This window comes from Onychostoma macrolepis, chromosome 06, assembly GCF_012432095.1.
Source record: "Onychostoma macrolepis isolate SWU-2019 chromosome 06, ASM1243209v1, whole genome shotgun sequence".
Taxonomy (NCBI): Eukaryota; Metazoa; Chordata; class Actinopteri; order Cypriniformes; family Cyprinidae; genus Onychostoma; species Onychostoma macrolepis.
Window position 1 is genome coordinate 8,754,993 of NC_081160.1, and position 27,394 is coordinate 8,782,386.

Consider the following 27,394-nt stretch of genomic DNA (forward strand, 5'->3'; position numbering starts at 1 on the left):
CATACTGTATCTGACATACTGTGTCTTGGACGATTTATTGATTTTTTTTATTTAATGTTAATTATTTGTCAGTTTTCTTTGCATAATTCCATCTCTCTATCAAAGGACAAGTTACATTCAGAAACAGACATTTTCCATCAAAACACTGTTTGGTTTGCGCACCACCATCAAGATAACACTGATAAACTCATTTTGTTTGATCACAACCAGAAATTTCTGAATATTACTGGAATATAAACAACTATAAAGAATATAGAAAAGATTGAAAGAGTAAAGATCCAAAACTAAAAAAAAAAAACATTAATGCTGAGTGCGAATGACAAAAATGGAGAAACAAAAATCAATAAGCCTGGCAGATGTGCTGATATGTATTAGCTAAAACAGATTAATTTCATACACACACCTGTCATACTTGTATTTATGCTGAACTGTGCCTCATCCTGCTTCATTGTAATGGAAAGTCTCGTAGAACTAGAGCAAACAGTTTCACACTGTCTCTCCAATATGACACGGACCACTGGGAATCAGGCCCTCTGTTTACCTGTGCTGTGTTAGGTCATTATTCCTCCCCATCAGTATTCAGAAAGTGATGCTCAGATTACGAACAATATGACCCAATTCAGCCTATAGAGAAACACACAAAACATAGAGACACTGTTAGAGCATAAGCCTTTGCAGTGATGCATTATGATCTTCTCATAAACATCTTTAGAGGAAAGCACAGAACTACAGGCATGAGTTTCTTAACTTTGAATGGAGACATCCACCAATCAAAATTTACAAAAAAAAAAATGATAAAGCACTCCGCAAATGGTGATTGAGCTCTTACTGAAAGGTCATCAATTTTTTTGATTCGTAAAGGATTCATTGAACATGATCGATTGGATTCATTAATGACACATATGAAGACACACCAGATCAATCTAAATGGTAAACTGGCATCATTGTCATCATTTTGCAGCTCAGTGCTCATAAAGCCTATTAATTTGTGCTCAGAAATGATCGTATATCATTTAATGAAGATAGTATGCAGCTTCAACATGACATAAACATCAGTCACTGTTCAACGCAATTTGTAGACAGGAACCCCTTTGTAGTATGCAACATGGCAAAAAGCGAATTAATCTTATAAAATCAAAAAGAGAGATTTGTTGCTTTCAGTCCATGTCTATTAGCGTTGCAGCCATTTATATGTTATTCATAGTTGATCACATTTTTTATCAGATGTCTTGCTTTTTGTTGATCAGGTGGCTGTGAAATTTTCAGTGTAGTCGCCAAATATGCCACATGCACATATCATATATTTATAACAACTTATATTCAAGTCAAGGCTACAGATTTATAACTCTTTATAGCCTGGTCATCCCAAAAGCCTTCCCAGGGAAATTGGCCTGTCACTCATGAGGGCCCCAGCGTTCCTCAGATCATTAAACTTCTAGACTGGCAGGATGACACAGACTACTGTCATGGAGCAGCCTGTACCTTGCATGAACTTGAAAAGTTTTGTAAAGCTCCATGGGAAGAGGAGACGGCACAACATGTCATGCGGCAAGTCATTGATGCCGCTAACATTTGCAGCAAGTGTCTTCCATCACGCATTCTAGTCAGCATGCTGTGGAAATGTATTAAACAGCAGATAAAATCTCTTTCCTCCAGGCTCAAAAGCGTACTGTACACCATGAAGGGCAGGTACCATGCAAAGCTGACAACAGTGTGGTCACTAATGTCCTACATTTCCACAATGATTAAGGGTATGCTTGCATGACTACTTTGTACTAAAAACAGAAAAGCTTTTCCTTTGCATCTTTGAATAGTTTCACGTACAATGTGAAAATAATCCCCGTTCGCACAGATCCATAAAAATGACAAAAAATTCTGTATTATGCATGCCAAGAGAAACAATAAGCGCCTGCCCTGCACACACACATATCCACCTTTTTCCTAAGCCTACTGCGTTTTAAATTATGGGAGGCACTTCCGGTTTGGGGAAGTTCCACTCAAAAAGACTGCAACAAATCATTTCACATCATAAAACTGCGCTACAAATAATCCTTATCTGTCATTTTGACTGACTGGAGTGTTCATTTTCATTCATTTTCTATTTTCAGAAGTTAGAAGAATAACGTTAAATTTTGGTAGGTAGCAAATAGCCTATTAATGTGACATGATATAACAACAATATCTAGAGAATGCCTCTTTTCAGCCCGCTGCATTATTTTCCTCCTGGATTATTGTCATGTTTCCTTTGTTTTCTGCTGTAAGTAAATGAACAACATATAGGCTACTGTGCATTTGTGGTCTGCTCTCCCGATTTAATTTACGACGTAGCCCAAACCATGAATAATTCCCTGGAATGCAAGAATCTTTCATTTTTCTCCCCAAGTCCTCATGTCTCTTTCAAGGTTTGTTTTCACACTGATGCTGTAAAATTTAATTTTTACGAAATAAAGGCCTATTACCATAATGATATTTAACACGTCCGTAACAGCCTATTGCTGCGGATAAAAGGAGGATCTTTAGGAATTATTCATGGGATGTTGGTTAATGCTTTTACACTTTTAAATTTCCTGTTAATGATCGATGATTGAAGGCTGAGTAAATTAATGTCATTGTACCCAGTTTTTGAAAATGCTTATTATTTCTTTCATAGAGCGAACCTTTTGCTGATTGTTTACAGTGTAAACGGAAGTTACTCCCATAATTTGCGCAAAGCGTCATGGGGTGTAGGAAAAAAGTTGGATAGACTGACCACAAAATATGTATTTGCATGATGTCACCATGTTCATTTTCAGATAACTGTTTTCAAAAACTTGGAGTTTGAAACCTATTTTCAGCTTACGTTTTTAGGCTCCCAAAATGTTGCTGTTGTGTAAACAAATGCATAAAAAGTTTTCAGTTTTTAGTTGAAGATGGTGTCAGCGTGCCATGCACTTTGTGTGCAGTTGAACATCATGTTCAAACATGCATCTCATTAAAAACCATGTGATTTTACAAAGGGGGAATAAAACCGCAAACTAGGAGTGATTTCTATGGTCTGATCCCCAGCTGCAGCCAATATGGAATGTATGAAGATTCTGACTGGTGTAGAAGCCTGTTCTTTCACATTTAAATAAAATTAGATGATGCGTTTACCTCAGATAACTCATTGTTAAAGAAAAGCAGTCATTAGATAAAAAAAAAAAATGGATTGACTGGCGGCGGCCATGTTTTTTGAAGTCTAAGTATTGGAGCAGTATTAAAGGATATTAGGACATTCAAGAAAGAAAGCACATACCATTTTTTCAAATGGTTGTTGCAGAGTTATAGGGGTTTTTCAGTTGTAATGCCACCTACTGGCAGAGTTGTATGAAACTTCCCATGCGTCCTGCTGTCTAAGTGTCTCAAGTTGTGTTAAGCTTGGACATGTGTTCAGAAGATATGGGTCAGCTTGCTTTGTGGAAATGCATGCATACGATCAGCTGATTCTGGAGCACTGAAGGAACACTTGCGAGCTTGGACAATCAAATGCGAGGACCGAAACTAACCATTGCACAATGTGAATTATGATTCATTGTGAAAATATTTACATTCCTATATAGCACAAATTGTGTATTAGATAACTGACTATATGGTGCACTACAGAACTACATTTCCCAGTAGGCATTTTCTCACTATTGAAGTGTAATCCAGGATGCTGGAAGGCCCAGTGCAGTGTGGTTGGTGATTCAGATTAAACTGTATCTTCCATAGGGGGGCCGCTCTGAGAGCTTAATTAAGTCATAGGACCCTGGCAATGACGAATGCCTCTTAACATGAGCATGCTAAGACACCGGTACCGCTGCCCTTTAGCTGTGCATCTTCTGTTGAGCAAAATACCACCATAGCATCCATAATTTTTTCTCCCAATTCCCTTCACCTTAGTGCACAACCATAATTTGATGAATACACATTGTTTTGAGTTAGAGAATCTGGCCTTTTCCAGAGGGTCTTGTCCATGTTCTCATGTTTAGAGCATGACAGTGCAACACGACTGTTGGTGGGATCTTTCTGGATCCTCGGTTCTTTTGGTGTTTCCTAGCATCAGTCTATTCATCACCATCGCAAGCCTCCTGTTCTGCTCTGTGTCTTCCTTCATCACTGCAGCTAATTAAAGAGCTCGGAGGTCTGCTACTGTTTCCACTGCCTTGTATTACCATTAATTACAATGACATCTCAGATCCTCGGCATAGCAGCACAGTGATTCATGGCGCAGTGTGTCGGAGTAAGAGACTTATCTTGCACACTCACACACACTCCTGTACATATGCATGGATGCACTCACACATACACACACAAACATAATAAATTAGGCTCTACTGAAGACTGATGGCCCACAATGTAACACCATAGATCAATTAAGCATGCAGAGAACGGGAAGGCTAATCTCTGAATATAAAGAGTTGGCTTTTCTGCCTCTTTTAAAGCAAACATCATATTTTGAGATTACACAGACAAATAAGGCCCTAATTGAATAGGAACAACTATATTTTGAGCATTTTTTAATTAAATTCTGTGGAACTGTGTAACAGCACACCAAAAAAATGACTGAAGTTTTTTTTTAACAGATATTCTACTGCTGGAAGGCTGTTGTATGTTAGAAATGTGACAGAATATTGAGCGTGATCTTCCTGTGACTGAGGTCACTCCGTGTTTTACTTCTGGGTCACAGGACTGATGGAAGATACACATCAAAGTATGAGCTCAAAGCAAAGGACTCAACATCAGCTGTGTGTTTCAGACCAGTTCCACAGATTTGATACATATACAGTATAAGAAAAAGGTGAAAAAAATTGTGTTCAAAAGACGTAATTTTAAGTGGCTTTGGATAAAGGTGTCGGCCAAATGCAAATTTAATATAAGTAAATAAAAATTAAGTATTTTATTATTATTATTACTATTTTTTATTTTTGCTTTTTTAAAAGGAAATTAATAGTTTTATTCAACAAGGACAAATTAAATTGATCAAAAGTGACAGTAATGACATTTATAATGTTATTAAATATTTCGATTTCAAATAAATTATGTCCTTTTGAAGAAAAAAAAAATCACCAGGGTGTCCACAAAATATTAGGCAATACAACTGTTTTCAACATTGATCATAATCAGGAATGTTTCTTGAGCACCAAATCAGCATATTAGAATGATTTCTGAACAATCATGTGAAACTGAAGACTGGAGTAATAATGCTGAAAATTCAGCTTTGCCATCAAGGAATAAATCACATAAAATATATGCAAATATAAAACAGTTTAAAAAAAAAAGTAATAATATTTGACAATATTACAGTTTTTACTGTATTTGCAATCAAATAAATGCAGATAAATTAAAAACAAAACAAAACAAAAATCTCAAACCAAACCTTCTGAATGGTACTATATATACACATATGAATATAAAACATTATTTTCTATTTCTATTTATATATATATATATATATATATATATATATATATATATATATATTTGTCTGATTTTGTATTTCAAAGAGCAGCATCTGCCGTCTTAAAAATCATTGCTCAAGTGAAGTGTATACCTCATGCTGCCTTTCTAAAATATAATTAACCTCTGACTAACCCATTCTGTTGTCTGTGATGCCTGTGAATGAGTCTAAAATGGAACTGTATAGATGTCCCTAATCTAATAGAGATGTGATCGGGCTAAATGCAGCCATTTTCTTTAAATGGACACAGCCACTGTCGCACAGAGAGGGGGTGAATCTTATGGCTGTGTGGCAGAGAGGGAAATTGCGGAAGAAAGAAAGAGAAGAATAGTAGCGTTTTGCTCAGGCCCAGGAGTAGATAAGCAGCACCCAGGGAATTAGTCTGTAAACATTGTTAGTGATTGACACGACACCCCAGCCTGTGGGAAACTTTACATTTTATTATCGGTCTGTAAAACTGCATTTTACAGATCCACATGCTGCTTTAGCGGTGTGTGCGGGAGGTATATGGGTTGAGGGTGGTGCACTTGAAGCCTGTTTTGATCGGTCCTCACTAAATATCCACCCAATTTTCACAGGTCTGGGTGAGCTTTGAAGAAAATTGAGCAGATTTGCGATGAAGAGCCCCTCTGGAGGAATTTGAGAGTGTTTGAGGATTAGGAGGTTTTTATTCTCAGCATAAGGCCTGGCTGAAGAAGTATCTGATGCCTCAGGAGGTGAAGCTCAGCCGAGCATTCCAGTAAATAGAGATTCTGAAGATAAAGAGTTGAACTGACAAGCTTATGGACTTGGACAAAGTGAGTTGGCATACAGTTCAGCTTTTATGCAAAGCAAATAATATTCTGAAATGTAGGGAGGGAAGGAAAGTTTTCATCCTCTCGTGTGTTAATCCAGAATCAATCAAATAATCGAAACGTAAAAGAGCAAAGGGTGTGTTTGAGGAACGCTCACATGTGACACTTTGAAAAAAAAAAAACTGTCTTTATGACTTAAAAGGTTTTATAGCCTAGTTCATGTCTGAATACACAACGATGAGCTCAAACACAGTAAAACGTGAAGATATGGGGAATCAATTTAAAAAATAAACCACGGTCGACATCTAGTGGTAATATTGGTGTTGCAGGTTTAAAGTGCTTATTCTTCTGTCGCCAAAAGGTGTCGCTATTTCTCAAAATATTCTAACGGTACGGAATCATTGGAGTAACAACATCTTTTTTTTTTAGCAATATTAAATAATATGAATTTAATTTTAATATACAAACTATTAAAAATATATTTTAAAAAATTGAATGTATTAAAGGAATAGGAAAGGGTAACGCTTAAGTTTAGGTACCAATTCTTTCTAGTTATTTGCTTATTAGCATGCATATTAGCTACTAGCATATTGGATGTTTATTAGTAGGCAACTTGAAAAGCACATATTATTTATTCTGCATGACCATATGTTAGATGCCTTAAACCTAACTTAACAACTACCTTACTAACTATTTATAGCAGCGAATTAGGAGTTTATTGAAGCAAAAGTCGTAGTTAGTTAATACTAGTGAGAATTAGTCCCTAAACTAAAGTGTGACCAAGTAAGGAAGGAAATAAAATGTGACAATCAAATAGACAGTATTGGGGAGTAGGTATAACTAATTACATGTAATTGTGTTATGTAGGCTAATTTAATTACAAAATAAATAACTGTAGTCAGTTACACACCCACAGATTTAATTGATCTCTTTCCCAAATTGCATTGACTGCTCTATGAGACACCAGTGTTTCAGGAGTTTAGGACACAGAATAGCTGATTTGGTTTATTTCCTATTTGGGTTTATGTATCTGCTTTATTTTTTAAGATTAGCTGTTTTTTTCCCAAGGCATTGTTAGATGCCAGTGTCTGCAAAGATTTGTTTTGAAACTATTTCTTGTTATGATATTAAATCTGTGTATAACCTCAGAATGATCTCAAAGTATAAAGTCTGATTTGTGGTGGCTGTGCTTTAAAATTAAATTATTATAATCTTAACTCAAGTGATGAAGGATTTTGATAGTCTTGACAGTTATTATCAGTGTTGAGTACTGCAACGTTAACCCTACTTGCTTCAAATGTTTGAAAATGATTAACAGTTTAAAACATTTGTTAGAAATTTAGAAAAGCAGCATAATCAAATGTAATCAGTTACATTCCTTTAAAGTAAATTAGCCTACATTTTTAATAGGGTAACTTGTAATCTGTAACCTATTACATTTACAATGTAACCTTCCCAACAATGTAAATAGGTTTACAATATGAGAAGTGGACGGACCTGACATAATATATGGTGAAGAAAGAAGAAGATGAAGAATTTAAACAGTGCTGATTACACGCACTCTTTGCCACATGATTAGAGTTACAAGCCCCTCCCCTCTCCTGCCGGGGCGGGATCTGACGGGTCCGGACACGCCCTGATGTCCCGGTGACAGCACGGACAAGATGGCGGCCAGCTGGGAAGTGAAGTGAGGATGTCAACATCATTTCTTCAGTTCAAACAAGTCGGGATTTTCACCACCCACCTCCTCGATCATTCCGCGATATAGTTCATGTTCTGTGCATCTGTTTTAGGAGCCGAAACCGGGGCATTTTGACGCAAACGCGCGCATGTTTTTGCGCTATGGTTTGGAAATCCGTTTGCGCAAAGAGGACCATCAACTCTTGACGAGCGATCTGGCCTGCATGAACCTCCAAAACCCACTCCAGGAGTCATCAAAAGAGCGTTTCAACATCCGATCGCACGCTACATCGACTGAAACTCCGCGATCAGTCCGATCGACACTGTTTTGATTGGTGTTTGCGGTGATTTCCGCGAGGAAGAGCAGCAGTTCTCATTAAAGCTGCGGAAGTGGAGGAGAGGTTTTCACGCCAGTCATCTTTCAGATGCACTTTCTGTCCTCCCGTGGATGCTCTTCGCTCCATTATCCAGCTGTAAAATATCTAAGACCGCATTAAACTCGGGCAAACGGGATCCAGGGGTGCATTAGCTGTATTTTTTCCGGAAACAGTGTTTTTTTTTGCTGACTTGCTGGCCAGTTTTAGTGGTTAAAGTGACGCCATGGCTCATTCTCCAGTGCAGGGCAGTCTGCCTGGGATGCAGGTAAAGATACACACAGCATCTTTTATTTAAAGTTGACTGTGGAACATATTAAGGTTTTGAAGTGTATATGTATTGTGTAATATCCCTCGCTTTCATAAGCTTAAGAGTTTCCACTCTCTGATAAGTTGCAGAAGACCATAAATCTGTTTGACTCTCTCGTTGTCTAATGTGTTAAATAGTGTTAAACATAAAGTTGTGTTATGCAGTATGTGTATTTTCTGAGTAAGCTCGTCTTATTGCTCTCTACATGCAGGGTGAAGTGATAGGGTGATCACTCATGTAGTCGTTCAGTCAATGGAACCCCAAATATGATAATATGTGAAATTCTAATCATGTAAAAGGCAGCTATATAGTTTCACACATAAATGACCAGTTTATACTGTGAATGATTTAATTATGTTTATGAAAAATATTATTTGGAAAATATTTCTGAAATGTTGCACTTTTAAAAAAAAAAAAATTCTGCTTTTGTTCTGTGCTCTTAGATGCTTTTAGTTAAATAATCCTTATTTTAATACATTTATTTAGTTATTTATTAAATTTAATCTTACTATATTATTTTGTTTAACAGTTTTTAAAAACGTAATATTAAAAAGTATATATGTTTTTATTTTTTTCCTCTCTAAACTTTTTTTTTTTTTTTTATGCATGCCCTCATATGTTTGTAGTAGTGGACTGGAGGTGGTTTGATTAGGTTTGTTTACTGTTTTTTTAAATATTTATGGTGAAACACAGCGAATGTGATGCTTAACAGAAGAGGCATCTAGTCCTTCATCATCTGCGAAGCTTGAAGGACAACAATTTAGAAAGCATTCCCATTAAATATTAACATTTTTATGTTGTAGCTCTCTAAAGAGCATTAGCACCACCTTTCTGGGACATCCTTTATGAAACCAAGATCATGTATGAAGTAGGACAGTACCAATGTAGAACCCTTTTCAGGGTCATTCTATTAAAATTTTCATGTTCTTGCCCTCTAGAGAGCATTAGCAGCACTGTAACCTTTCTGGGACATCCTTTATAAACCATGATCATGTATGAAGTGGGACAGTACCAGTGAAGAACCATTCTGTTCTTCAAAACACAAAGATCCAAGAAAGAAAGAAAACGTGAAGTGGAAGGGTAGAGACAAAAGGAAAGAGGGCGATGAGGGATGGAGAGATGTCTCCAGAGAGTAGCCATTATAACTGGGTCGCTTGGTTGGGTCTCTATTCATGCTGGGCCATATGACTGGTTTGCCCTCAGGACAGGAGAGCAATCTGCCATGCCTAGCAGTTGAAATGGCTTATCTTTCCTTTAGTTTGAATATGCAGGAAGCCATTGTTGGCTAAGAACCTCCATCTTTTAAGGAGGCCCTAAAAACCAAAGAGAGTCCATGTGAGATGAGGAAAACCGGCATTATGTAGGAGGTCACAGACTTCCAGGGAGGGCCACAAGTCACCGGTTCTGAGAGCGCAGTGATGGAATAAGCGTTCATTCTCTAGTATTTCCTTATGAGTCACAGAGGAATTGTGGGGGTCATCCATTAGGAACATTTCTGAAGCCTGCATGCTCTCACCTGGCTGTAACACACCTCATATGGCCGGCCTCAGAGTTTCCAGTTCCCTAAAACACAAACACAGATGGGAGCCAAGGGATGACGTGGCCTTCTAAAAGAATTTGTTGGCTGTTACACCTGTCAGTGTGCATCGGGATCAGGATTACAGAGATCAGCTGGGAGTGTAGGCGAGCAATCAGCATTAGGGCTGAATCAGGGAGCAAAGCCTTCATCATCTCCGTGATGGGACGAGTAGATGACAGCTAATGAGTCTCTGAGTGATGCATTAAAGGGCTTCTCTGTGGGTGTGTGCGCTTTGAGGAAAGACGTGCGAAAATCATCTGTGTATGAGAAAATCGATTTGTGTGTGTTCATAGGATGGCATCACTAGTTGACGGAGTGCAGATTGGCAATCGGTCTCCAAGATATTTGTAAGCACGCGTCATTTATCACGGTGACTACTGTTCACTGGCCTCTTTTCCACTCTTTCGTGAAGGCTTTTGTCATCTTTTGAGATATATTGCTTGTTGTGCTGAAGTCGGTTGATTTGAGTTGTTTAAAGCAGTGGTCCTCGGCTGAGTTTGTTCTGGGAGGTTCAAACACTGAGAAATGCGTAGGAAAAAATGCAACTACCCAGCATAGTTTATAATTGTTTAAGTCTGTGTGACCAATCAAAATCTGTGGCATTTTGTTATAAATTCCCTTGGTAAAATCTAGCCAAATTAGACATGCAAACATGGACAGGCTGTCTCATCCATGAAATGAATGAATGAATGAAAATATGCAAAAATTATACTCGAGGCTGAATTTATCAAAATACAGTAAGAAATGTAATATTGCTAAATCTTATTATAATTAAAATAACTTTTATTTATAATGTTGAAAACGCTTGTATTGTATTTTTGTGGAAACTGTGATTTATGTATTTTTTTGAAGAATTCTTTAAAAAGAAAGTTCAAAAGCACAGCATTTATTTGATATCAGAAGCTTTTGTTACATTATGAATGTTTGAGCAATACTGTGTATTGAATATGGGTTAACCATAGAAATTCAAGAGATATTTAGAAACTAAATGATCAATTTCCCTATCTAGAGTTGTGTTGATAATTTTGCACATTAATGAAAATGATTCTGATTTTAATGCTATTAAGCGTTTGATTTTATGATAAACAGTACTGGGTCAGAATCTGGATCTTGTAATGAAACCACTTCAGAAGCACTTGAATAATTGAATCCAATGCTATTTGTATAAAATGAAATGGAAAACACATCTTCAGTCACTTCAAAACTTTGCTAGAGGTAATCAGCCCTTTCAGCCTTATATCAAAGCATGGTCAAGATATCCCTAAACAGATTTCCATTAATTCACGGTTCCCTGAGGTATGAGGCATTAGAATAATGTACTTTAAGCTGTGGGCGAAATCTGCTCTCTTTCATCTTGTATCTTTGGCGCACTAATGCTGTGGACGATCGTCTCTGTCCTCATCCATTTAACTGGATTTCACACTTTTATGAGGTCTCCATGAAATCCTGCCTGCGTGTACCTCCCGCAGCGCCTCTCATACTGCACTGGACAAGCTGTTCTGCTGTTGTGTTCGGCATCAATATGACGTTCGGTAGGTTTAGAGTTTATGCTAGCAAAAGAGATTTGGAGGATTTTAAGGTTGTGAATTTTTGCGTGCTCAGAGGATGTGCGTGGCAGCAGTTTAGGATTGTCTTAAATTCTGGCCACATTGACAGTTAGTCTAGCATGGTTTGTTTTGCTTTGTTTGAATGATCTTGGTGAAGTGGTGGTGATGTTTGGGATGGGTTTTGGAGACTTAAGTTAGCATGCAAGTGTTAAACCCTTAGCAGTTTGAGGTTCAGTTCGTTCTGCTGTTATTTATTCAAGTGCTGCTCAGTTTAACCACCGTGGACTCGAACGAACTTCCTCATGCTAATAATGTTGATGCTGTTTGTAGCGCTCTCTGTGTTTCCTTTAAGAAGGCTTCAGGGGTCTGAGATGTTCAGGGTCATGGCTGAGACCTCTGGGAACTTTGGTCCCAACCAGATGTGCTTCAGTTCTCAAACATACTTACTCAGGTCCTGCTTCAGTAGCATTTCAAAGAACTTCTAATCAAACCAAACACTGGATTATAAATGCCTATTTTAAGACAGCTCAGAAGTAGCACTGTAGTACAGTGGGGCAAAAAAGTATTTAGTCAGCCACCAATTGTGCAAGATCTCCCACTTAAAAAGATGAGAGAGGCCTGTAATTTTCATCATAGGTATACCTCAACTATGAGAGACAAAATGAGAAAAAAAAATCCAGAAAATCACATTGTAGGATTTTTAAAGAATTTATTTGCAAATTATGGTGGAAAATAAGTATTTGGTCAATAACAAAATTTCATCTCAATACTTTGTTATATACCCTTTGTTGGCAGTGACAGAGGTCAAACGTTTTCTGTAAGTCTTCACACTGTTGCTGGTATTTTGGCCCATTCCTCCATGCAGATCTCCTCTAGAGCAGTAATGTTTTGGGGCTGTCGCTGGGCAACACGGACTTTCAACTCCCTCAAAGATTTTCGATGGGGTTGAGATCTGGAGACTGGCTAGGCCACTCCAGGACCTTGAAATGCTTCTTCTGAAGCCACTCCTTCGTTGCCAGGCGGTGTGTTTGGGATCATTGTCATCCTGAAAGACCCAGCCACGTTTCATCTTCAATGCCCTTGCTGATGGAAGGAGGTTTTCACTCAAAATCTCACGATACATGGCCCCATTCATTCTTTCGTTTACGGATCAGTCGTCCTGGTCCCTTTGCAGAAAAACAGCCCCAAAGCATGATGTTTCCACCCCCATGCTTCACAGTAGGTATGGTGTTCTTTGGATGCAACTCAGCATTCTTTCTCCTCCAAACACGACAAGTTGAGTTTTTACCAAAAAGTTCTATTTTGGTTTCATCTGACCATATGACATTCTCCCAATCCTCTTCTGGATCATCCAAATGCTCTCTAGCAAACTTCAGACGGGCCGGACATGTACTGGCTTAAGCAGGGGGACACGTCTGGCACTGCAGGATTTGAGGCCTTTGTTACTTTGGTCCCAGCTCTCTGCAGGTCATTCACTAGGTCCCCCCGTGTGGTTCTGGGATTTTTGCTCACGGTTCTTGTCAAGTCAAGTCGAGTCACCTTTATTTATATAGCGCTTTTACAATACAGATTGTGTCAAAGCACTTAACAGTATCAAATTGGAGGATAGAGTGTCAGTAATGTATAATGATAAGATTAAACACTCAATTTTCAGTTAAAGGCATTTCATTATTGAATTCAGAGATGTCATTGTCTAGCTCAGTTTAGTTTAAATAGTATCTGTGCAATCAAATCGGCGATAATCGCTAGAAATTAAGTGTCCCCAACTGAGCAAGCCAGAGGCAACAGCGGCAAGGAACCAAAACTCCCTCTGTGACAGAATAGAGAAAAAAAAACCTTGGGAGAAACCAGGCTCAGTCGGGGGGCCAGTTCTCCTCTGACCAGACGAAACCCGCATTTCAAAAGTTTATATTTCTATTTTAATTTTGTTGCAATTTCTAACAATAGTAGTATTATGTAGTTAGGTATTTTATTATATTTTAGTTATTTTGTTATTTTGTTCTTGTGATCATTTTGACCCCACGGGGTGAGATCTTGCGTGGAGCCCCAGATCGAGGGAGATTATCAGTGGTCTTGTATGTCTTCCATTTTCTAATAATTGCTCCCACAGTTGATTTCTTCACACCAAGCTGCTTACCTATTGCAGATTCAGTCTTCCCAGCCTGGTGCAGGTCTACAATTTTGTTTCTGGTGTCCTTTGACAGCTCTTTGGTCTTGGCCATGGTGGAGTTTGGAGTTGGACTGTTTGAGGTTGTGGACAGGTGTCTTTTATACTGATAACAAGTTCAAACAGATGCCATTAATACAGGTAACGAGTGGAGGACAGAGGAGCCTCTTAAAGAAGTTGTTACAGGTCTGTGAGAGCCAGAAATCATGCTTGTTTGTAGGTGACCAAATACTTATTTTACCGAGGAATTTACCAATTAATTCTTTAAAAATCCTACAATGTGATTTTCTGGATTTCTTTTCTCATTTTGTCTCTCATAGTTGAGGTATACCTATGATGAAAATTACAGGCCTCTCTCATCTTTTTAAGTGGGAGAACTTACTGACTAAATACTTTTTTGCCCCACTGTTTAACCATAACCATTACATTGAGGTTATTTTAGGTAATGCTCATCCTCTTGGATTACTGTAAGTTAGAAAACTCTTCCTGCTTTTAAAATATAGAATCCTTTATGCAGTGTTGACTAGGCCCAAGTCTCCTTTCTGTGTGGAATTCTTACCCTAAAATGTCACATCGTGATTTATCAGTGGTGCATGATTTTGTAAATTGTTTAATCTGCATAAAACTAATTGAAGACATATATACTGAAATGTCTTTGTTCTTCTTTCCAGAATTTAAAAGCAGATCCTGAGGAGTTGTTCACTAAGCTGGAGAGAATCGGTAAGGGTTCATTCGGAGAGGTGTTTAAGGGCATCGACAATCGCACGCAGAAAGTTGTGGCCATCAAGATCATTGATTTGGAAGAGGCTGAAGATGAGATTGAAGACATTCAGCAGGAAATCACAGTGTTAAGCCAGTGCGACAGTCCCTTTGTCACCAAATACTACGGTTCCTACCTAAAGGTGAGTGGCCAGCATATACAAAAAGGCACTTTGAGGTTATGCCGTGTGACCTGAGGGATGCAGGTCATGATGACACGGAGGGCTCAAGGAAAAGTGATATCTCCTGTGTTAACTGAATTCCACTTGAACCGTACAAACCCCACAGGGCTTTATTCAGGTCTCAAATCTTTTTACCTTTCCTGTATTTTTATGTCTTTGTAAGAAATTGATACTTCTGTTCACCAAAGAAGGATTAAAGGCTTAGTTCACTCAAAAATGACAATTCTTTCATCATTTACTCATCCTCACGTCTTTCCAAAACCTTTGGTCACCTTTTGAAACATTAAGATATTTTTAATGAAACCTGAGAGATTTCGGTCCCTCCATTGTCCAAAAATTTGATGCATCAAAAGGTTCATAAGAATATTGTAAATGAAATCCACCTAAATCGAGCAGTTTATGAAGTCTTATGAAGAGAGACAATTATTATTTTTTTTTTATGAACAAATTTAAGTTAGGCTTTTAGTCACACATAAACATTGATCAAAGGACATGCATAGATTACATCACATGGTTAACAGAATCTCAAAAGTGCTTGCCTGACATACAGTAACCAATGAGGTTTGTTCTTGCATGTCACACAAGCACATTGGAGCCTACACAGGAACCATTGAGGTTTGTTTTTGTGCATTAAGCAAGTACTGTTGAGCTGCTGTTTACCATATATACAATGTGGGTTTTATATGGGTTTGGAATGACAGGAAGGTGAGTAATTGATGGCTGTATTTTTGTTTTTGGGTGTACTGTTCAGCTTTAACCTCTGATTTCAAAGCCTCATTACTGCAGCTTATAAGAAAACACTGTACCCTCATCCTCAAGTAGTCAGTTTTATCTTCTAATTTGGTACTGAAGAAAGCTTCTTTATCTTACCACAGTTGAAAACAGTTGTACTACTTAATGAAGTATGGGATTTGGCAACACAATGTCTTTTTTTCTATTGCTGAAGTGATGCCAGTACACTGACATTTCTATAGTCCAATTTTGGCTTCAAAGAAACCGCTTCCTCTAGAAGTTCATCAGTCTATTGTTCTTTAGAGAGATGAAGGCAATTCCATCTGTGAATGTACAATACCATCTTGAATCAAGACAGCATACTGGATTTAAACAGGACAGAGAGAAAGGGACGGCCCAGATGCATGCCAGCAAGAGGACATTAGAGTTTGAAACAGACCCCCCTCAGGTCCTCGACTGGCAGCTTTGTTCAATAGTATATGCCAAACAACAGTTTCATCTGAAACCGTGAAGAGCTGACTGGGTTGTGGGCCTTAAAAGAAAAAGTAGTAGAATGAGCAACTTAGAGACTGGACAGTAAATGATTAGATAGGAGTGTTATGGATGACTGAAACTAGGTTTGTGGTAATGGGAACAATTTGATACTAAGATCTGTGAGAGCTGCCAATCAAAACCATGTGACGTGCTACAGAAAGTCAGTTTATTAAGAAACTCGTGCCCAAGTTCTGCCCAGCTGTCATTGTTCACTCAAGTATCCTCCATTTACAGCATTTATTTAAAATAGAAATAATCTTTGTGACATTATTTTTACTGAAATCTTTGAACAATTTAGTGCAACAAGAAAATATTTAGAAATATTAATATTGCATAGAGATTTTTGTAAGATGAGCATATATCCTTTCACATATGAACCCTGTTAAATTGACCATAAAGCTGAAGGGGTTAGTTCACCCAAAAATGAAAATTAATAAAATCTCAATTAATAAAATAAAATCTCCCTCAAAGCATCCTAGGTGTATATGACTTATCCAGTCGGAGTTATATTAAAAATTGTCCTGGCCCCTCCAAGCCTTACAATGGGGGTAAGCGGGTGCTTTTTCTCAACAGTCCGTAATAAAATGTCCCTCACACAGCTCCGGGGGGTGAATAAAGACCTTCTCTCATGAATCCATGCGTTTTTGTTAGATAAATATCCATATTTCAAACGTAATAAACACTTTTTTTCTCACTTCCGCTGACTGTTGTACGTTTTTGGGTGAACTAACCCTTGAATCTATAGTGCCACCACAAAATAACATTTTTACTAATTTTAAAGTCTAAATTGAATATGATTTTTATATAAGAGATCAACAAGCCTCAGAATAATGGCAAGAAATTGCATCTTCATTAAGCTGACCTCACAAAACAAGCATACAGCACAAGCAGTGTAGTCCGATTCATGAGCAATCTAGTGTTAAGGACCTTTTTTTTCTTTTTTTTGCTAAACTCACAAAAGTTATAATTTTGTATTAGGTATGTCATTAACACTTTAGAGTTCATGAAATGTACATCAATGTCTGTAGTGACGTGTTGTTTTTTGGCATCATATTACTACTACCACTCCTAGTTTAAAGGGGTGGTTTACTGTTTTTCTAGGCTTGATTGTGTTTATGGGGTGCAGTTTAACATGTTCATGCTTCGTTTTTAAAAAAATGCATTATTTTTCATATAATTTACCTTTTTTCCACACCGCTCTGTCCCTTCTCTGACAAACGCCTCAATTATTTCCTGTTTTTATGAAGCCCCTCCCTCAGAAATACGTGATGGCCTCTGATTGGTTAGCTGGCTCAGTGTGTTGTGATTCACTAAACCGCCGAGCGTAAATGTCCCGCCCCTCGGCTCAGCAGCATGTGCTCCGGTTGTATTGTAAACAATGGCGTCAATGGCCCGATTGAGACGCAGAGGATATTAGTGAAGAGGATCGCGCAGAACCTGTGCAAGCACGGCTCTTAATGGTTTGTTTGTTTGTTGTCTCATACTTTTAGATCCACTATTATTATGCTACTGCTTATGTTAGCTTTTAATATACGCTTCTCATTGCTATGTGAAAATGTATAATTGGAACAGTTTGTTGGAGCTGATCTGAATGAGAGAGAGGGAGAGAGAGAGATGCAGAGCAGGGCGACGCGAGGAACCGTATTAAGAACGGCTGTTTTAGAACATTAATTTTGAAACTTGTGAATCCATTAGAATCGTTAGAAGACAGAATCGTGATTCATATATGAATAGATTTTTACGTGCACCCCTAGTTTTCTCTTCCTCTTCTCTAAAGCAGCACAGCATGGCCTCGCCCCCTTCCTTACATGTTCCCTAAGGCGGGGTTTATCTGGGTCCGTGACGTATCACACCCGGGAAGTAGTTCGTTGTAGTCCCTTACCAGAATTTTAAAAGATGATACCTCTGTTTGCATTGAAATTTCAGCGCTGCAACTTTGCAGATATTGTCAACCACCCCTTTAATCAACCACCCCTTTAAATCATGGCAGCTATATTTGGAGATTGATGTGCATTGTTTTTGTGCTTCATGTTCACATTTATGAGAAGTTGACCATGTTTTGTTCCATGCTAGTTAGCTAAATAAGGGAGATGTGGTTCCTGTATTACATAGGCCTACATTACTGTGTGTAATAGCACCTTTTGGCAGGATTTGTAAAGTAAAGCTGTTAGAGAGTAAAAACATCACACCACATTTCTCTTTATTTTTCGGTTGATGTAGAATTCAGACAGATCAATATGACTTGAGCTCACACTGATGACCTTAGTTATTACTATTTGGCACCCCGTCAGGCGGCATGTTCAGTTCACTTCCCACTGTGAAGAAGTGTAAAACTAGCGTGTGTGGGTGTTCTTTAAATCAGCCTTTCTGTCTCACGCGCTCTCTCTTCCTCAACCATAATCTTTGATGCCCCATATGGAGCTGAATTAGCCCCAGTGTCACAAATGGAAGCAGAAAATGTAGGTGTTCACTTAATGCTCAAGTTAAAATGAACCATAGTGAAATCACATGTCTTTTTGTTGTGCGTTTAAAGCTGCTAGCCAGAAAGAGCGAAGCACAGACAGCAGCTGTAATTTCGGCCTGGGGGAATATACGACATGTATTTTGGGGAGAGAAACACAGCCCGTAGCATCAGTTATTACTTTGAAGATCTGTAACAATGAACAGGGAGTGAAATAACTGGTTCAAGTTGTAGAAAGCATGTTACTGTTTTTTTTGTTTTTTTATATATAGATTTTAAACTAAGTACATTTTCCTGCCTGTGCAAAATTCACTGTTAATTAACTGTGGCAGTGTTTGCTAATCCATTGCTAAGTTGTTCCAAATGGCATAGGATCTTGCCAAGATATCCTGGATTGTTGTTTAGATGTTTTGTGTGGTTTCTAGGTGCATTTTTACTGTCCCATGTTAAAAGAGCCCGCCTTGTGTAGTTTCTGTAGCATTATTTACACTGCAGGGGAAATACGATAATTCTTATGACATATTGTTTTCCTTCAATTTTCCCCCCTAAAGACCACACCTTATAAAACTCGCCAAAGTTTCATGGGGAAAAATAGATTCATTGTTTATTGTCAGTATTGTTGCAGTGTTTGAAAGACAGCTCACACAGGAGGCACTTTCAAATCAAGTGGCTTTCTGTTGGTTGAATTTGCGCGACCAACTTGAACTTGTTGCGAAATCTGCTTGGGGGAAATGTGTTAAATTCCCAATCACGTAAATTCCAATTAATGCTACTGGATTTTGACGACTTTTTGATCTGTCTTTCAGTGTTTTTTGCCCATTTTATCCACCTGGTAAAAAGTAAAAATAAAAACAATGTGTGTAGTATAGAGGTGAGTGATCTGACGATTGTATATTGTGATTGATCTTGAGGATGTCCACAATCTGCTTTTCACCCACGTGCCTAAACCATCAAATACATGCAAAATTATGTCAAAAATATGTCATCTTGGTGAGTATTTACATAAAGTCAGTCAGTTATGTCCTAAATGAACAAACAGTTGGGAAAGAAATCAGATGCGTGTCAGTTTATTAGATCCTCGCATAGCCTAATGCAAACCTGCTGCTGTCTGTTATTAATGTTAATCAAACATTTAAAAAAAGTCCCTTACTGCTCTTGTTTGATTATTATTTGTAGCTTTAATAAGAACCAGTGTATATTAAATTCATATGCTGAAGACTATGAAGTGTTTTAAAGTTTAACTCTGGTTTTAATTACCATTTTGTTAACTGATTGTTTAATGCATTATCTGTTTTTCAAATTGTGCAAATAGACAGTCTACAGGCTTGTTAGGTATTCTCAATATTACATCTCAGAATTGGGAAGATTATTATGAGAATTCAGATTGTGATTTTGTGTTATTAGATTGATGTATGATATTTTAGGAAGATCGCCCACCCCTAGTGTAAGATATGCACCGAAGTTTAGTAGGGTTATTAGAATTATGGGTCGGTATGAGCTTATACCATTGCCAGTACTGCAATGTGCAGTAGAGCATAAATTAATTATTTCAGGTGCAAAAGTGAGAGAGAGAGAGACACAAAGCGCTCGGCACAGAAAGATGAAAGAGCACACAGAACTTTGTAGCTGCGCTGTGGTGAACCATTAGGTGCAGTAAATTAATCGTTCACTTTTAAGAGGCTCTCGGCATGCTTCTTCATTTTCAGTTTCTGCGCACACACACAGGCTCACGTTCTCTCACGCTTAAGCTCATCATGTGAGGTATGTAACCCAATTTTCACACTTCCCTCTCTCTCAGGCTAGCTAATCCCAAATTAAAGGAGAGATTAGGATTACACATTTACCCTCTCACTAGCAAAAGCCCCGACTCCTCGGGAAAAGTTGTTGTTGCTTATTTGTGAGTTGATGGGTTTTCTCGCCTTTCAACGTCCAATTCCTCTTCATCTTTTTCTCTTGCTCTAGGACACAAAGTTATGGATCATCATGGAGTATTTAGGTGGTGGATCTGCCTTGGATTTGGTACGATGCAGAACTTTTATTCTTGATAAACCTTAAAGATCGTAATGCTTTTTCTTTATGTAGCTTTTGTGATGTTTATAATGACTTGTGTAGAATTTCTCTTAAATGTGTGTTTTCATGAGTGTAGTAAAACACACATCCAAGTTTGAACCTAATATCACAATGTTTTGTTTTATACAATATTATATGTATTTTTTTGTTGTCACGATCAGCTAGGGCTTGTGGTTAATCATTGTTCACTTTCAGCTGGAGCCTGGTGCTTTAGACGAAACGCAGATCGCCACCATCCTGAGAGAGATCTTGAAAGGCCTGGAGTATCTACACTCTGAGAAGAAGATCCACAGAGACATCAAAGGTATGTATGGTAGAATCAAGGTCATCTTGACCTTAAACGGCCATCTTATGAATATTGCACACAGAAATGAAAGAGAAAATTTCAAGTTCTCCTTGGAAACTTTCTGGAGTCTGGATGCACTGTTTTTATCAGTACACCGAGATGCAGAGTTTCATTTACAAAGTACCAGGCTTCTACATTGAAACACTTCTGAGGAGGTTTTATCTGGGTTTACAACATATTATTAGCAAGTATACATTGTCAGTTGTACAGCTTCATGTTCACAGAAATAGTCTGTTATTACTTTGTTTTTTGCATATTATTGCAGCCTTCAAGGCTGATTCACACCAACACAAGACGAAAATTGTCAGATTTTCATACGAGATTTGACTTTTCAGACCATTGCATTAAAAACGTCAGCAGTTTCCTGTTAAACTGTTAAAAACTAGTTTTGTCAATATAGTAATGACATTGAATTTTCTGGTTTTTGACTCTTCTTTAGAAATCATAATGAATTGGTAATATCAGATTTGCTCAATAAACATTATTTAATATTTTCACATTACTGGTATATGTTAAAACTATAAAGGCATTTTTTTCAGCATACCTTTGGGCCCTCTGAGGGGTTCCCAGACCCCAGTTTGAAACCATAACGTATCTCACTGTTTGTTGGTACACTCTAACTAAATGCACACTTTCCCTCCTTCCCTTGTTTGTTTCTTTCAGCTGCAAATGTATTATTGTCAGAGCAAGGGGAAGTGAAGTTGGCAGATTTTGGTGTGGCCGGTCAGCTCACAGACACGCAGATCAAACGCAACACGTTTGTGGGCACACCCTTCTGGATGGCCCCAGAGGTCATCAAACAGTCTGCCTATGACTCAAAGGTGAGGGTCACTGTAGACATGCCAAGACTGACTTGCCAGCTAGAAATCCATCATTGCGGCAGACGTCTGGCTCTGGATTTGGTGTTAATTCTAATATCTTGTCAGGTTTTTCCATATGATTCATTTAGATGAGCGATGACTGTTCCACTTCCACATGACCTGACATGAAAACATTGCCCGTTCACATAATTTTTTTTTGCTTTTTCTGCCAGGCTGACATTTGGTCATTGGGCATCACGGCGATTGAGCTGGCTAAAGGAGAGCCGCCCCACTCCGATCTGCACCCCATGAAGGTGCTGTTCCTCATTCCAAAGAACAACCCCCCTACACTGGAGGGCAGCTACTGCAAACCTCTGAAAGAGTTTGTTGAGGCCTGTCTAAACAAAGAGCCCAGTTTTGTGAGTATGCTCATAGGGGATTCCCAGAGGTCATTTCCTCCTGTCTGGTTCACTGATCCTTCTGGCAAAACAGTTTATTCTATTTCTGCTACTCGGGTCACAATCTTTTCATGGTTATCAAGGCATGTACTATAATTGTACCTGCATCAAAAGACAAAACTGAAGTTTCATTTCAAAGGACCCATCTCATTTTTTTAATTTTTTTTTTTATTATCTTTCTCTCAGAGACCGACAGCCAAAGAGTTGCTGAAACACAAGCTCATCGTGCGCTATGCGAAGAAAACTTCCTATCTGACAGAGCTCATCGACAGATACAAGCGCTGGAAGGCCGAACAGTCCCGAGCAGAGTCCAGCTCCGATGAGTCTGACTCGTACGCCACTCAAAACACAACTAAAATGCTTTTTATAAATATTTTAAAGAAATAGTCCACCCAACAAATAATTCGGTCATAATTTACTCACCCTCATGTCGTTCCTTAACAGTATGCATTTCTTTCTTCTGTGGAACGTAAAAGGATGTTTACCCTTTTATTTACCTCACATTTACCTCTTGTATTGTATTATATCTCGTATATTATATTGTTATAGATGAAAAACACTGAGACATTTGTGACCTTGGACCACAAAACCAGTCTTAAGTCGCTGGGATATATTTGTAGCTATAGCCAAAAATACATTTTTTCTTTTATGCTAAAAATCATTAGGACATTAAGTAAAGATCATGTTCCATGAAGATATATTTTTAATTTTCTACTGTAAATCTATCAAAACTTAATTTTTGATTAGTAATATGCATTGCTAAGAACTTAATTTGCACAACTTTAAAGGCGATTTTCTCAATATTTAGATTTTTTTGCACCCTCAGATTCCAGATTTTCAAATAGTTGTATCTATTGTCCGATCCTAACAAACCATACATCAATGGAATGCTTATTTATTCAGCTTTCAGATGATCTATAAATCTCAATTTTGAAAAATTGACCCTTATGACTGGTTTTGTGATCCAGGGTCACATTTCTTTTACGTTCCACAAGATAAATGCATAGAGTTTTGGAATGACATGAGAGTGAAGAAATAATAACAGAATTTTTATTTTCAGCTGGTTTTCAACCCTGGGTTAATGCAACTAGCAGAAATCTTTACATGCTGTTTTATTTTGTCGTCTTCAGAAATGGTTAAAATGCCTAAGTGAAGCAAACATGTTAAAAATAACTTTTTGTTCTTTTAATTTTTTAAAGCTTATACAAGATGAATTGAATGGCCATGGCATATTTACATTTCCACAGATGGAGAATGGATTAAAATAGGTTTCAACTTTGTTCTTGCCCAAGCAATGTTTATATATGTGAAAACATTAAGGTTAACCCAACATACAGTGCGAAATTTAAAGCATTACTACCCAGTAAAGGTTAGAGTGTGAAATGTGGAAGATCTAAGAACATAATCTGGGATTACTTTACTCCAGGGTTAAAGAGTCAACAAGACTTAACAGCTTCCATTATACAGTCATTTGATAGAAAGTGGTTTACTCACAAGCTGCTCAGTTAACCAGTCAAACAAGTTAAATAACAATCATTCAAGTTTTTCTCCCGTGCTTGTTTTTGGCCCTCTCCTAAAATCTTACACATTTCTGATGCATCCCCTTTCATTTTTCCTTCTTTTATTTGTTTAAAATGAATCCCTCTAATTTTCTCTTGTCTTTGTTTCACTCAGGGAACCGGATGGCCAGGCGTCTGGTGGGAATGACTTTGGCAGTGATGACTGGATCTTCACCATTCGAGAGAAAGACCCCAAAAAGCTGCAGAACGGGGCCAGTCCAACAGGAGAGGAGGTAGGTGACTGAGCTCAAGGCCACATCTGATTGTTGTGCTGCGTAAGCGGTTTCTTTATCTCGCTGCGTGATGTTTTCTGCTTCCGCAGGAACCCAATAAGAGGCCTCTGTCCCAGAGTCTGTCCACTGTCATCACTCCAGTCTTAACTGAGGTAAGACATATCAATCACTGCCACAGGTGAACCGTCAGTACCAAAATTAGAAATCCATTGTTACTTACTAGCAGTGAGGCCACATATCGGCTGTGGTGGCAGTGGTCCAACTTTTTGAGACCCCAAAGTGTTTTCTTATGCCTTATGTAAGGTCTCATTTCTCTATTTCACCAGTGTCTGCTCACTATAGGATTTCTGGTTTCGCCACTGGTATATAAAAGGTATCAACATGAAGATTAAAAGTGGCCCTTGAATGCTTTATTATATCTTAAAAGCATCTTTTAAAGGCAGCCGTCACTCCCTCAGGCCTCTTGCTAATCAGTATGGAGCAATGAGGTATTTGAGGCGGAGAGCGGAAAATAGAGGGATGCTGGGAAAAAAGCCCAGGGACGAGTGACTGCACACTAATTTGTTCCACCCTCTCCTTCGTTCAAGGACAAATCCTTCCATTTCCTGTCATGCTCTTCATGAGAGTGGAGTGCACTGTAGTCTAGACTCTTGATTGTTTTTAGAGTAGGCGATATTATGATACATATTATGTAATAGAAGTATGCTGAATGGTAAAGATATCTTTCTATATGTGATGGTATGTATTCAGCGCAATTTAAAACAATCAACAAATCAAAGGACTCCAAACCCTTTGTGAAATTTTGCCAATTATGTAATTTGCTTTTACAAAAGTTTATTGTATAGTTATAAATAATCTAATTAATATGATTAACTGAACAATTTGACAGTATCATTAAACTATTACTGAAATAATAGTCTTGCAATATTTTATAATTAAAAAATGTCATAAAAACAACAGTATTGGCAGAGGATAAATAAAGGTAACGCTTTATTTTAAGGTGTCCTTGTTACACTTTACATATACTTACTATTATAATAACAATAAATTATGCATAGTTGTATGCAAGTACTTCTAAGCCTAACCATTTAGTAAGTACATGTAGTTAATTAATATTACTCAGTACTTAAATGTATAATTACACTATAAAATAGTGTAACCATCTTCCAAACCATGTATTTACCTAAATATATTTTCTCATACCTATGATCAATGATTTTGTATAATTTACATATTCAAGGAAAAAAAAAAAAAAAAAAAAATATATATATATATATATATATATATATATATATATGTATATATGTATGTATATATATGTATGTATATGTGTGTGTGTGTATACATATGCATGTATATATATATGCATGTATATACATATGTGTGTGTGTGCATATATTGTGATATATGCTGTTGCAGTTGTCGGAGTTGGTATAAGTAAGGTTGCAGGGTAAGATCTCTCACTGCTGTCACTACCAAGGATGCTGTCTCTATGACAAGTGTGTCAGCTGCATGTCAAATTCTGTGTGTCGTCAGCTGAAGGAAGGGGCGGGAGATGCTGCAGCAGCGACGGTAAAGCCTGAGGTTCTGGAGCAGCTCGGAGAGGCCATTTTTCTCGCCGAGGAGGCATATCCAGGGATCTCAGATGTCATGGTCACCCAACTTATTCAAAGGCTACAACGGTAAGGACTGCATACTGCAGTACTGATCAAGCCTCATGTAGCTCTTTACTGCGATAAGTTCACCCTGAAAACTGTCATCACTGAACTGTGCTCAACCTGGTTGCGTTACAAAATGACTCACATTTCCCCAAAATTGTTTTTGTTTTACATTTACAGTTGGAATAATTTTGGTATAATAACAAGTCACAATGACGTGTGCCTACTCTAGAGGAAAAGCAACTAATTTTAACTTATATTTCATTAACAAATAGAAGTTGAAGCGAGGGTGAATATGAAACATTCAAAAAGTACACCACCATTCAAAATCTTTATTAAATTTTTTTTAAAATGTTTTTGAAAGAATTTGAAAACTTCTATTTTATTAAACATTTTTTAAACGTAATGGCAAAGCTGCATTTTTAGCAGCCATTGCTCCAGTCTTCAGTGTCACACGATTATTGTTATCAATGCTGAAACAGTTGTGCTACTTAATAGTTTTATGGAAACCATAATACGTTTTCAGGATTCCTTGATGAATAGAACATTTATAAGAAAACAGCATTTCTTTGAAATCTCAATCTTTTGTATAAAAAAGTGCATTCTTGCTGAATAAAATGATTAAAAATACTCCCAACTTTGATGTTTTGGGTTGTTTTCAGCAATATATCAGTGCTTTTAAGCCAGTACTTGCTTTGATGTAATGGTCATAAATTATTTCCGTATGAGAAATAAAACATCTACTGGTCAAATAGGAAGCTTCCTTTATGCGCAGGTTCTTCAGCTTTCGTTTTCTTACCTGCAGGTTCTCTAGGGGAAGAACATCATCCTCATCGCACCAGTGATTATTCCATTAGCCTGTCCGTCTCTCTTCAGTCCCGCCCCCCCCGGCATCAGCTCAGCGAATCCTGACACCAGCAGACTCTGTGACGTCTACCCTGGAGGACCAACTGTCCTTCACTAGCTTATCAAGAGAACTTCTCAAACTCCTCAAGCTTCCCCTAGTTTCACTTTTCTTTTATAATCTCCTGGAACACTTTGGAGTGTGAGCGTATGTGTGTGCGCGTGTGTATGCGTAATAGTGCGTTTGTAATGGAGAGCGCTTAAGCAATGGACAAAACGTAGATGTAACTCCTTTGGCTAAGCACAGAGCGAGATGGAGGCAGGTCGTTTTGCGTTATTGTACCCGAGCTTTTGGAAGAATGCATTAAGTGTATGCCATCACAGGGCGAGGAGCCCGGCCCATCGCCGCCGCCTCCACCCTAAACAAAATACAAGATAGTGTGCATGACTCTGAACAAAATGCATGTGTGAAGACGGATGTCTGTCGGATTGTGTGTGCGCATCCGAGCCCTGGTGTGAAGGAGATTGCAGTTCTCACGCTGAAATCTCAGGTAATCTGCCACGAGCAGACCAGTCATCCAGGAAGACAGAGGGCGCTATGTTTGGATTTGTGTACAGATCTGTGTATATAGTCTCAATTTTACAGACCTTTAAAAGAGATGATGGATTTTTGCAAATGAATCACTGTGTACAGATGGCCAAGAGCTTCTGTAGATATTGTTAGAAACAAAAGAAAGGTAAATATTTAAAAATCAAGCCTCTGAAATGGCCATTACTGAAATGCCTTGCCTTTTTATCAAATGTACATTTTTGGGGGTGCTCTGTTAATTTTAATAAGAAATTAAAAGGG

The 27,394-nt window shown here is 38.0% G+C and overlaps 1 protein-coding gene across 3 annotated transcripts; it reads left to right on the forward strand.

Annotated features, from left to right (window-relative positions):
* Window positions 1–5,788: 5,788 nt before the first annotated feature.
* Window positions 5,789–27,357, forward strand: stk24b (serine/threonine kinase 24b (STE20 homolog, yeast)). 3 transcript variants are annotated; one of them, XM_058778636.1, is made up of 11 exons: window positions 5,789–6,255; window positions 7,724–8,574; window positions 14,581–14,811; window positions 20,540–20,596; window positions 20,843–20,951; window positions 21,657–21,814; window positions 22,027–22,212; window positions 22,438–22,583; window positions 23,926–24,043; window positions 24,133–24,195; window positions 25,580–25,729. In XM_058778636.1, exons 2-11 carry the CDS (start codon window positions 8,533–8,535, stop codon window positions 25,727–25,729), a joined length of 1,260 nt encoding a protein of 419 aa, XP_058634619.1. In that variant the 5' UTR covers window positions 5,789–6,255; window positions 7,724–8,532. The 3 variants fall into 3 exon arrangements, with proteins under 3 accessions (XP_058634619.1, XP_058634618.1, XP_058634615.1); XM_058778635.1 differs by lacking the exon at window positions 7,724–8,574 and adding an exon at window positions 26,507–27,357 and having other exon boundaries at window positions 5,794–6,255; window positions 25,580–25,725; XM_058778632.1 differs by lacking the exon at window positions 5,789–6,255 and adding an exon at window positions 26,507–27,357 and having other exon boundaries at window positions 25,580–25,725.
* Window positions 27,358–27,394: the final 37 nt, after the last annotated feature.

What these genes read in the sequence shown, in the direction of transcription:
- stk24b (XM_058778632.1), top strand. Translation starts at nt 8,533, where the DNA reads ATGGCTCATTCTCCAGTGCAGGGCAGTCTGCCTGGGATGCAG. An exon ending in GCAGTCTGCCTGGGATGCAG is followed by an intron (nt 8,575 to 14,580) that starts GTAAAGATACAC and finishes TCTTCTTTCCAG; the next exon opens with AATTTAAAAGCAGATCCTGA. An exon ending in AGTCTGCCTATGACTCAAAG is followed by an intron (nt 21,815 to 22,026) that starts GTGAGGGTCACT and finishes TTTTTCTGCCAG; the next exon opens with GCTGACATTTGGTCATTGGG.